This window comes from Galeopterus variegatus, unplaced genomic scaffold (genome assembly GCF_000696425.1).
Source record: "Galeopterus variegatus unplaced genomic scaffold, G_variegatus-3.0.2 Scaffold2028, whole genome shotgun sequence".
NCBI lineage: Eukaryota > Metazoa > Chordata > Mammalia > Dermoptera > Cynocephalidae > Galeopterus > Galeopterus variegatus.
Window position 1 is genome coordinate 212042 of NW_007728139.1, and position 12442 is coordinate 224483.

At 32.9% G+C, this 12442-nt stretch overlaps 1 protein-coding gene across 2 annotated transcripts in view; it reads right to left on the reverse strand.

Annotated features, from left to right (window-relative positions):
- Positions 1-763: 763 nt before the first annotated feature.
- ARHGAP5 (Rho GTPase activating protein 5) overlaps positions 764-12442 on the reverse strand; it is a 97868-nt gene continuing 86189 nt past the window's right edge. For both annotated transcript variants that reach the window (XM_008580121.1, XM_008580120.1), the window contains exons 6-7: positions 11793-11898; positions 764-6044 (exon numbers count right to left, since the gene is read on the reverse strand). In XM_008580121.1, the coding sequence (XP_008578343.1) occupies positions 5717-6044; positions 11793-11898 (434 nt within the window). In that variant the 3' untranslated portion in view covers positions 764-5716. The remainder of the gene's footprint in view (positions 6045-11792; positions 11899-12442) is intronic.

Sequence of the window (12442 nt, forward strand, 5' to 3'; positions counted from 1 at the left end):
AGCTCTCCTTACTTATTGCTTACAATTTTAAAAGATGATTTCCTTTGGGGGAAAGAAGGTTATAGGAATGGATAAAGGGTAATAATCATCATCCTTTGTAAAATTTTACTTCAAGCTATATTATTTTGAATTTATCATAAATTATTCCCCACGGATAAAAATTGGAGGGTTTAATTCTACCAACCATTTATGCCAGGAATCAGCCAACTATGGTCTGTGGGACAAATCTGGTCTGCTGTCTGTTTTTTGTAAACATAATTTTATTAAAACACATTCATTCATTCAGGCTCATTCATTCCTATACTGTTTATGGCTACTATGCACTACAACAGCAGAATTGAGTAGTGTGACAGAAAACATATGGCCTTTCCCAGAGAAAGTATGGTAACTCCTGATCTACACAATGAATAACTTAATTCGATTTTAAGGTAAAATAGTCATTTTGTGATTAAAGTATTGGATAAAACAGATTTTAGTTTGTATTTTAAAAGTACATGGCTGGTAGTGGTTTCTCTCACTTCAAATATTGTAAACCAAAAACATATCAGCTATGCCTCTGCCAACAAATGAAAAATCTAGAAATGAAATTTCCAAGAAGTCTGAGAGATAAACAGTATGTTCTCTCAGATAGCTAGATATTCTTAATCCTTTCACCTACCCATTTAAAAATAACTCAAGTCCTACAGAAATAATTAATGGGAGTAGGATAGTATGTATTGCTACTCATTTTACTAATCATTTATGAAAATACATATAAGTCTGCTTCTTTGAACACCTAAATAGACATTTATTTGGATAAAATGAAATACCAAGAATCTTGAGAAAAAGAAAACTAAGTTCCAAATTCAAAGCTGGTTCAATTTTTAAGAACTTGCAGCAATTACCTAGAAATATTAAATGGTTAGCACAAAGCATTCACAGTTCAAGGTCACAAGATAATGATCTGGTGAGCAAAGACAGATACATAATTAAAACTTATTTGAATGAATTAGTGAAGCAATGAATAAATAGGTCAACTGCTAAAACCACATCACTTATATTGAAATAAAATATAATACAAAAATAAATTTGAAAAAAATAGGTTAAAACACTAAGAAAATCTTAAATACTAGGCAAACTATTAGGACAGGGGGGCTGGCCATTATTAAATTATTTACAATAACTTTTTCCATTTGAGGCAAATAAAATTAAAAATCTGCACTGTGAGAATAAACAAGTATTAAGTTTTTCTCAACTACAAATTTTTTGAAGTGATTCACAAAGTGCATATATCGCATGTCTTACCTCACCTACCTAAACTGGTAAAGGTGACTACCAGAACTGCCAGCACCACACTAATTTTTAAGGTTTATGATTTTATATATTCAGAAATAACTAAAATGTTGACCATCATTGATTAGCTCTTCAAAATCATTCCTACTGCCTGCAAACTTTCCATAAAAGATGAACACTAAGCAATGTAATTAAGAAAGTGAACAATATCAGATTCTGTGGATCTTCCTTACCCTCCCTTACCCTCCCCACCGTCCACCCACAACAAAGAAATACAACTAATACTGTAAGGGAAAAAATGGAATCATACATATAGGATGATGATGAGGTTCAATTGAATAGTGAAGATTCCCAAGTTCATTAATTAGTAGATTTTCACTGCTTTAAAAAGACTATGATTCTTGGATCATATCAAATAACTGGATATTAGAATATGAGATGTTAATGCTTGTACAGTTTTCTCAAGTACACACAGATGCTATCATAAGAAAACGATTTTGAAGAGTAGTCCCTTCCCTTATTAAATCTGAGAAAATTTTTATTTTCAGATATTTGATTACCTGAAAAGGCTAAGAACTTCAAGAGTTCAAATACAATAAAACGTTAAAACACGCCCCATATGCACTGAAACAAATCAGAAACTGTTCGGCCTAAGAATTAAATTACTTAATTAAAAATGATTAAATTCAAGATAAACACAAAGATTCAAGTTAACCAGACTGCATCAGATCCATAGACTCTGACAACATACACCCAAAAGTTTGGCTTAATATTCATAAACCATAAAAAGAAAACAAAAATATATTTTTTGGTGTTAGCAGCTCTGCTATAACTAAAATGGGTTTTCAAAATACTTCCAGTGGCTTAAAAGAATATCTGGTAAGCTCAAAATTCAGATCCAGGTAACATATGAGTCTTAGAAATTTGTGCATTATCTTGTTTACCCTGACAATTTAAAAAGTCCAATTTACATAAATATACATCCATAATAAATCTTGGACCTCCTTTCATGGTACAGCGAAAGCTCAATAATAAAACTCCCTAATAAAATTTTCATTATATTAACATAAATTTAATTTTTCATATTGTACTTGAAAAAATAGCTGATTTTTACCAATGAAATGGTAAAAATAGAGGCAATTCTACCTTAAAATTACACAGCTTCTTAATGTTTTATTCATAGCATTCTTTATACATCAGAAGCTTCATTGATACTTAATTTACTGCAGCATCCTGTAGGTGAAGCACAAAATTACATTAATTATAAACAAAGAAACAAAGCACTTTTGACTTTTTAAAATTATATATATATTTATATCCAGTTGACAAATAGCATCACAATTATTACTGTATAAAAAACTAAAAATCACCATGGAAGCTAAGGCCTAAGTTCTTATTCCAATTGTTCCCTTTTGTTTATATCTAAGAGATATTAGAAATTCGATTCCAGTACCTCAAAAAAAAAAAAAATCTACATTATTTACAAACAGTATGGAAAATAAAAGCTGCTTTTTTTTGGCTAAGTTAAATTGCTGTCACCTACAGTATTTACATTGTAAATGTTGGAGGTGGGGTGGGGAGAAAGCACTACTAACAAATACCATTTCAAATAGAAATATACTATGCCTGGAATTTTATTCTTAACTAAATTTTACATCCTGGTGTCTGCTGAATAAGCCAAAATTTGGCTTCTAATAAATTTACTGAAAATTTGAAATAGAGTACCACTATGCTTCTTTACATTGCTAATCTAGACACTGTTAAGTCCAATGCTGTAATAAATATAAGCATTGAACCTTAAACAATGGCAATGTGTGGATGGAATTTTATTTAGTATTATAAAATAATGCCTTAATGTTTACCCATAATTATGGCACTATCTACTATTCTTTAAATCCTTTAAGAAGTCTCAAATATTATATGTCCCTAAACAGTGAAGCCTTCAAGTAACTTATCAGAAGAAAATTTTAATCATGTTATTTTTTTCTCAGAATTATTTTCCTAATATTTAAAAACATAACCCTTGGCAAAAAACAAACACACTTCAGTGTAACAGACTAAGCTTTAAACTGTACTTTAATTTTCAAAAACTGTAACCTACTGATTAATTAAACCAAATGCAGAATATTTAAATGACTCACTATGAAGTGTGTCAAATCAATGATAGAATGCATAGAAAGGTGGAGATAAATTTTTAGGAAGTCATAAGGTAGTTAATGTGGAAAATGGTAAATGCTAGTTTTAATAACAAAAATGGTACTATATGCAGATGAATGTTAAATTAACACAGTATAAAAGAGAATAGCTTAAATAAACTGGGATTCACATATTACAATAGCAAAGTTATGACAGAATAAACTGAAGACACAAACAGCTCTGAAAATTCTTTCAGCTTACTTCCAATAGAAATAGTCAGGCTTTTTTTCCTGTACATAGTTTGATGCTTTGTCTATACCATATATAGTAGAAAAATAAATTCTTTAGCAACCTAGAAACAGTTTATAAAATTCTTAAAGTTTAATTTTCTTTGCCAGACATGCCAATGTTAAACTGACAGCTATAAATTAAAGCTATATAGACAACAGGTATAAGTAATATAGAACAAGTTAAGAATACTACATTTACCGGATTTTTTTTTTTTTAATTACTGTACTTTCTTAATTCCTGTGTGCTTTGCAATAGGAATAATAGGGACTTTGTTTTCTTAGAAAAGATAATAACATGTAAGAGTATAACACAAATAAGATAATTTATAATATACATGTACTTCAACAGCAGCCTGGTTCATGTCGACATCTTGGTTCTGAAGTTAACATTGGAAGTACAATACCTAGAACATAACAGTTGGGAAAGACAATATTTATTTAAGGAAAAAATGGAGCAAATCAAACTCTTAGGAGCCTTGAATCTCAAAATCATCTATTTACTATAATACATAAGATAACCTTAAAGTTGCAGTATTTATGAAGATTACAACATTAACCAAAGAATTTTTTTTTTCTTTACTACACAAAATATAACCTAGCAATGGAAAACAAACCACTTTTTTTCCTTTCCAGAAAAAAATGGCATGGTTTGACAATGAAAGACTTTTGAATAAAGTCAAACAAAATTTACCTGTGCCACCTATTCTGACAATTTTATCTGTAACTTACTATTCTGGTTGTATCTTTGCTAACAAAATGTTTAGCCCCCAAAGCAGCAGTCAACTCTGGTACCAACATCAAAGGAAAAAATTGATTTTAAAAATGGTGCAAAAGCCATTTTGTATTTTAGTATAACACATCAAAGAATATGAACACAAGTTTGTAATTTTATATATACACACTCCAAAGAGCCTGTCAGTACCCAAAGTATTTTTATTGCTATATTAGCAATGGATTTTTTGGATATGTTTTTAAGGGCCACATAAAAATAGATTCAAGGAACAGATTAAATTTAAGTCCTAGATTAAAATGTTTGGTTTAAAGAATCTTCTACAACAAATTACATGTTTATGTATGAAAAGTTACATAACCTTATATGAAAATGTCATGAAGTATTTTCTAGTATATGTGCTGCCGAAGCAAGCATGAAGTATTTTCTACACTATACTAAATGTATTCCCCAAGAGGGAAAAAATTAAAATATCTAAAATATATTAGATTAAGAATACAAGACCATCATAGATCTTTGAACATGCATCTGTTTACAGAATTAACAGTATACAAAATGTTTATTTCATTATGGACCATAAAGAAATGAGTTGGTGACAATTACCCTTTGCACAACATTATCGATTCACTTTAGCCACGAGCATGTCCTTGGTATGTGTGTAAAAGGAATAGGTTCATTTATCCCTCATCAGATCATTCACAGGTTCATTTAGAAGTAAAAATGAAGATGCAGAAATGTGAAATATGTTAAGTGTATTTTTTCTTTCTTTCAAACATCATCCCAAGCATGGCATAAGTAGCCTGAAATTATAAAATACTTAACTGGGCTTTTAGTTATCTACACAGACTGCTAGAATGTAAATTAAGTTGCTCAAATTAGCACATCAAATAACAAAACCAGCCATAAAGCAGGCTGAAAAGCATTAAATGTTTCATATATGTGAGTTTTTAAATCATTTAATTTCTATAGAAAAATTTTATTCACAATATAATGTGACAGAAATTGCCACAGGAATGATATACTGATTGCAATAAGGTTGCATGCAGCAGCAGCTTTGTATTTTATAACTATTTTTGTTTATAAAAATTAAACCTCTTCAGTCATGCTTATCACATGGTCTTAGATTTGCAATGTAAGTGAATAAGGAATACCATATAGTTCAAAGAGAAAATTTTTTATCTTGAATGTGAATTATCTGCTATGAAACATGAAGTATACTACTGAACCCTGAAACATGCATGTCTAGATTTGCTTTTTGTCCAATTTGCTGTACGCAATCACTTCCTGTTTATATAATACCAAGAGGATCCGTCTGTAATTGTGGTTGTATCAGCTGAGGTTGCAATGGTGGTGGTAACTGAAGCGGTACCATTGGTTCCACCAACTGTCCTGGGTTTGAAGGTGGTGGAGGAGCCACAGTGTTCACAGTTTCTACAATTTCTCCATTGTAAAAGAAAAACTGACACTGTTGAATGAATGTTTCAACGACAGATTGATGGATCTTAGTGGTAGACAGAAACTCTCGATTTTCAAAATCAGGTCTCATCAAGGTTGGCCAAAAACAGATGGATAAGTTGTCTGCTGTCATTAGGTTGATTTTATTTTGCTGACTAACCCTGAAATTATGAAAGGAAAAAACACTTAGAAATCAAAATTCATTAGAAGGACAGAATCCCTAAGCTAGAAGTGATCTCGGATTTTTTAGTGTTACATTTTTATTTTAACTTCAAATTTAAAACATCTTTCTTCCTGTGCATTCTACATTCAACCACATTCTAAAATGGGGGGCAGCAGTAAAAATCCATTCTATGAGAATAGAAGATAATCTTTTAAAAATTTTGCACCCTGGGGCTTAAATTTACATATGAAAGCCTCTTTAATTTTTATGGGGAAAAAAAACAACCCCCCAAAACAAAAAAAAACCCTCAAGCCTCCACCTTTTTTCCTCAGATAAGAAGCCCATTTGACAAATTTTAGTGAGTTTCCAGCAAGAGAAACAGGACTATTGTAAAGATGAAAAGATAAACCAGGAAATACCATCTTTTTCAACAAGCTTTGTAAAGAATACACTATCAACACAACCAGGAGAATTTTTAAATTTCAAAAAAATTAGTTTCTGGTATTCCACAAAATAATCTTTTTAATCATTAAATATCTCACACTCTGTTACAAATTTAATTTGAAAGACAACTCAGTTCATATTCCACGTTAAAATTCTTATTTAACCTCAGTTTACAAACGGTCATATGTTAACTGATTTGCATCCAGTCCTGAGCAAGCACTTCTACCACCATCTTTAATATGCAAGAAGTATAAGGGGTAAATTTTGAGCTATAACTCAAAATTATTAAATTGGAAGGGATCTTCAGGAGCTTATCCATCAACCCCATCATTTCATACATAAACAGTCCAGAATTATGCAGGGTAGAAGGAAATTTTAAGTTTACAGACAAAAAAATTTTAAGTCTAAACCAAAGGAAACCCCCAAACACAGAAGTTGCTCATCTGAGGTAAAATATGTGGTCCAAAAAACGTGTGTTCTGTGATAAAAGTCACTACTATTTGTTAAAAGAGACTAAATTAGAATATTCTGGATAAAAATCAACCTTTTGTTAAAAGATGATACTTTTAACACCTAGCTGGGTAGCCCCAGTTTGGTGTTTCTATGTAGTAGGCAAGTACTAGGTTCTGGACATACCTATAAAGTTGGAAAACATTGAGTATGTTTCCTTTTTGAAGAAATTAATTTTTTTAGCTCCCATTTATATGAATGAGGGCATGGGGTATTTTTCTTTCTATGCTTAGCTTATTTCACTTAATATAATTTTCTATAAGTTCATCCATGTTGCTGCAAATGGAAGGAACTAATTGTTTTTTATGGCAGAGTAGTATTCCATTAAGTATATATACCACATCTTTGTTAGGCATCAGGTCTAACTGAAGAGTCAAAAAGTCCAATTGAAGAGTCAAAAAATACAAAGGAGGGTGGCCAGGGAAGCCTTCCTAGAAAAGGTAATGTTTGAGTTGAGTCAAGGGTGATGGGCATGGGAAGAATTGTAGGAAAGAATAATTCAGTTAAAACAGTGGTTCTTAACTTTAGTGTGTATCAGAATCTCTTGGAGGGCTTCTTAAAACAGATTGCTGAAGAAGTATAAATTGGTACTTTTGTTACCTGCTACATACAGGTTAAATATCCCTAATCTGAAAGTCCAAAATGCTCAAAAATCTAAAACTTTTTGAGCTGACATGATGTCACAAGTGAAAAATTCCATACCTCTTATAAACTTTTCAGATAAGGGATGATAAACCTGTTATTGTCACCATGAAGATGACACTGTGAATACTGCAGAAAAAGTGCTTATAGATGACATGGTGAATACGTGTGATGGGTTTACTGAAGGATTAGAGCAGTGTGTATTCAGAACAGAATAAGAAACCATGTCAGCTTATAAAATCAAAGAGAAACTTTCAAAGACAAAAACCATTGTTAATGAGGCAGACAACACTGGAGGAAACATTTTTAAAAGCCATCCAGCAGACTGCCTCCTCATCCCTAGAGGACCTACTTCCTGGTCCCTCAGCTGCTTCTGATTTTTCTCCTCACCTAAAAAAAATAAAATACAGTGTGCGGTAACCTTTTTTTTTTTTTTTTGTCTTTTTGTCTTTTTTCCGTGTCCGGCAACGGATTGCAACCCTCAGTGTTGCCCCCGTACCGGACCGGGGACCGGCAACGGGATCGCAAGCCTCGGGGTTGCTCCCACGCCTCGCTCAGCCAGTGAGCGGGAGCCGGTCTGTACGTGGGATCCGAACCCTCGGACGGGAGCGCTGCCGCGCTTCCCAAGCAGCGCACTATCCAGTGCGCCACCGGGCCGGCCCGTGCGGTAACCTTTTAATCAAAACACAGCACCATAGGTGGAGACTGACAGCCTGCTGTTGTTTGTTGGTGCTGTTTGTTGCTATTGTTTAACAGCTGATACAAGTGTCCGGGTGATGCTACCGCGCTGCTTAGTCACCTTGAATGCATTATTTTTTCACTGTATTAATGATATGTCATCCTTTTTACTGTTAAAGTACTTATGTGTGAATAAGTATGAAGGTACTTCAAAAAGTTTGTGGAAAAATAAAATTGAAAGGTAACACGAATCTTTCTATGAAACTTTTGAAGTACCCTAATTTAAGAAAATAATTGCTTATCGGTAGCATAAAAACTCAGAATCACGAATGATGGTGATGCCAAACAACCACAGATTGTCCACAAATCATGGCTAAGAGAGTGACACCTTTGCTTTCTGATGGTTCAATGTACACAAACTTTGTTTCATGCACAAAATTATTAAAAAATATTGTATAAAGTTACCTTCAGGCTATATGCATAAGGTATATATGAAATATAAATGAATTTTGTGTTTAGGCTTGGTTTCCTGCTATGTTTTGAATGTGTGTCCCCTCTATTACTCATGTTGAAACAATCTCCAGTGTAACAGTATTAACAGGGTAGGACATCTGGCTATGCTATTCAGAGGTAGAGACTTTAAGAGGTGATTAAACCATGAGAGATCTGCCCTCATGAATGGATTAACCCACTCATGGATTAACAGGTTATCATGGGAGTGGGACTGGTGGCTTTTTAAGAAGAGAAAGACAGACCTGAGAGACCTGAGCTAGCACGCTTTAGGCTCCCTCACTATGTGATGCCCTGTGCCACTTAGGGACTCTGCAGAGTCCCCACTAGCAAGAAAGCCTTCACCAGATATGACCCCTTGTACTTTGTACTTCTCAGCCTCTAGAACTGTAAGAAATAAATTTCTCTTCTTTATAAATTACCCAGTTTCAAGCATTCTACTATAAGCCACAGAAAACAGTTCTCAGGTCCCATCTCCAAGACATCTCATTATATATACGAAAATATTCCAAAATCCAAAATCTGAAACACTTTGGTACTAAGCATTTTGGATAAGAGATACTCAACCTGTATTAATTTAATACAGTAGAGCTTACTTTCTGCACAGGAGGAAAGGAAATCAGATGTAACTGAAGAAGTTAGAACCAGACCACCTAGTGTTAAACAGTTTGGATTTTAAACTAAAGAAATAAAGTGCTATTTAATCATAAGTGATCTTCACAGAAAGATCTCTTAGAAAGATCATTCTGGCATCAGGACCAAAGGAAGATCAGGAGGAGACACTGGCAGGGAAAGAACGCTATTAAATAAAATTAAACTAAAAAGTTCCTAAATGAGAAGTGATAAAGCCTGAACTAAATGCAGTGGAAGAGGAAAGAAAATAGAAAATTAATTAGAAGAAAAAAGTGACTTGATGCTCACGGGATGTAAAGAGTGAAAGAGAAAATAACCAGGGAATAACTCCATAGATTAATTTTTGCAACCTCTGAAATTTTTCAGTCATCCATTATACATGTATTTGTTTTTCTCCTATACTAAAACATAAGCTTCATGAAATGGGTGACTGTTTACTGCTGTGTCCCTAAGCACTTATAACAGAATGTGGCACACAAGGGGCCTTATCCAATTACAATATAGGTGAGTATTCCTTTTAAAATTTGTCTGATTATGTTATTCCTCTGCTCTACTCTCCAATGGATCACCATGCTGCTCAGAGTAATGGACAGAACTTGAAATCATGCAGTTTCTTTCATTAAGGAAGTCTGCCCTGCACCCCCATCCCCAAATGTCAGCTCAACTCAACAGTATACCTAGTGATATGTGATTTATATTCTGCAGTGACCCCCTGATCTTGTCAGTAAAACATTTTGAGGACTAAAGTTAGTTAATGGACCACACTCTGACTAATACTGTCCTATAGGATCTGGCACTATCCCTCTTATCTCTTACTCTGCCAGTCCTTCACTCTGCTCCAATCACATAGGCATCTTTGCTGTTCTTCGATGCATCACATATGCTTTTGGCTATGTTGTTAACTGTTGTGTCACCAGAGCCAAAAGCAGTATTTAAAATACTTTTAATGGTGGGCCAGCACTGTGATTCTTTGAACATGCTCTGCCCTCTGCCTGCTTTCCCTACTCTTTTTAATGAAGTCCAATTCTTATTTCAGCCAGACAATAATATGTTCACAAACTATCCCTACATTCCATATTGGGTAAGGTCTTCTGTAGTACCAGATGCACATCTGTTATCTTAACACCAACCACTCACGGTATTGTACTTTTCAAAAAAGGAAATTCCACTAGTTATATAGTATGCTGGTACTTTCTTAGGGAAAGAGACTTGGGTGAAGGGTTATAAGAAATGTTAATACAATTTTATACTACATTCAAAGCAACAATAAAACTTCAAACATTAGTTAATACTCTCTTTTAAGAGGTACAGATTGAAATGTACTTGGTTTGGGCCTTGATGTTATTAATTTAGAAAATAAACTGTAGTATCAACAATGCTTCTTTAGGAAAAAATACAACCCCCCATCCCCCCAAAAAACTGCAATTCATTAAAATTACAGTAAAAAATATTATGAAGACTAAACTTTCGAAAAAATTAGTACAAATACTAACAACCCCATTCAATCCTCAGAACTTTGTGAGCTGTTATTTTTCTCATTTTTATAGTTGAGAAGATCAAGACTTAGCAAGGATAAGTAATTTGTCCAAGGTTACAGATCTGGCAATACTTCAAACCAAAGCCTGTCTGATTCCATAGTCTGAGCTTTCTAACCATTATACACTACTGCCTTTCACTTAATGAATGGTACTGGGAGGACTTTTTTTTTTTTTTTTTTTTAGGAAAAAGCATATACTTGAAGCTTAATGTATTTAGGGCTATTAATACAAGGATTAGTGCCCTGCATTTCAGGTAACAGTCAGGGTAGATAGTAATATAAAGTTTCTGATAAAATTTCAGTGTGTGAAATATCCAAACAAAATAAGCAAGATACACAACAGCAACACAGTACAGTAGAAAAAGCAAATCAAACATCTTAAAGACTTAGATTCTAGTCATAAAATGTGCTGTTATATTACTTAAGTGACTTTGGGCATATAACTTCCCTCTTTAGGCCTCAAGTTTTCCAACCCCAAATAGGTTTGATTTGGTTAAATTTCATAACTAAAATTCTAAGATTCTATATAAGAGGATTGTTAACGAATAAGTGTGATAAAGAAAATATGCTTACCACGCTTACATTTATATAATCATTACATGTACAAAAATAATCATATACCTTTTTAGATCAACAATAGAAAATGTAAATTAGAGAACCATTATCAAGACCTAAAACTGAACCGCATGTTTAGTTTGTGCCCCTTTTTCTATCTTATTACCCAACTTACAAAGTTTACGTTTGAAATGTGTATTGCATTTTATTAGCAAAAACGAGAGGAAATAAAAATACCTGTTTAGATGTGTTATTACATATCTGAATACATCATAGTTTACAGGATGAAATTTCTTAACAATTTCTTTCAAGGCATGAAGACGTTCTGTTTTATCTGGAATTTCTGTAAAATTAAAAGCAGTAAAGATTTTGTGTGAAACGCATTTTTAAAATATTTCATAAAAAAAATATTTGATAAAGATTCCTGCTATGTTTACTGTAAGAGACAATCAAGAATGTGTTTTAGGCATATGATGATAGGTAAATAAAATCAAAGGAAATGTTCTAAAGAAACTGCTAAATTACCCACATTAAGAAATCCTATAAACTAACATTATTATCTACTACTATAGCCTTTTTACATGTAAATCTGATCACTGAAGATCAAAGTGACTCAGCACTGATGTAATAAGAAATGGTACATTAGCAACTTACTCATGAAATTTATATAACTACATATTGATTTAGAATAAACTAATTACTTATAATTCTGCTATGGTCTTAATACTCATGCTACAGATAATAAATATTCCAGACAGTGGGCACAACTATGAACCCTGCAGTTGTAGCACAAAAACAGTAATAAACAAATGAGCATGGCTGTGTTCCAGTAAAACTTTTGAAACTTAAATTTCATATAATTTTAATGTGTCATAAAATTTTCTTGA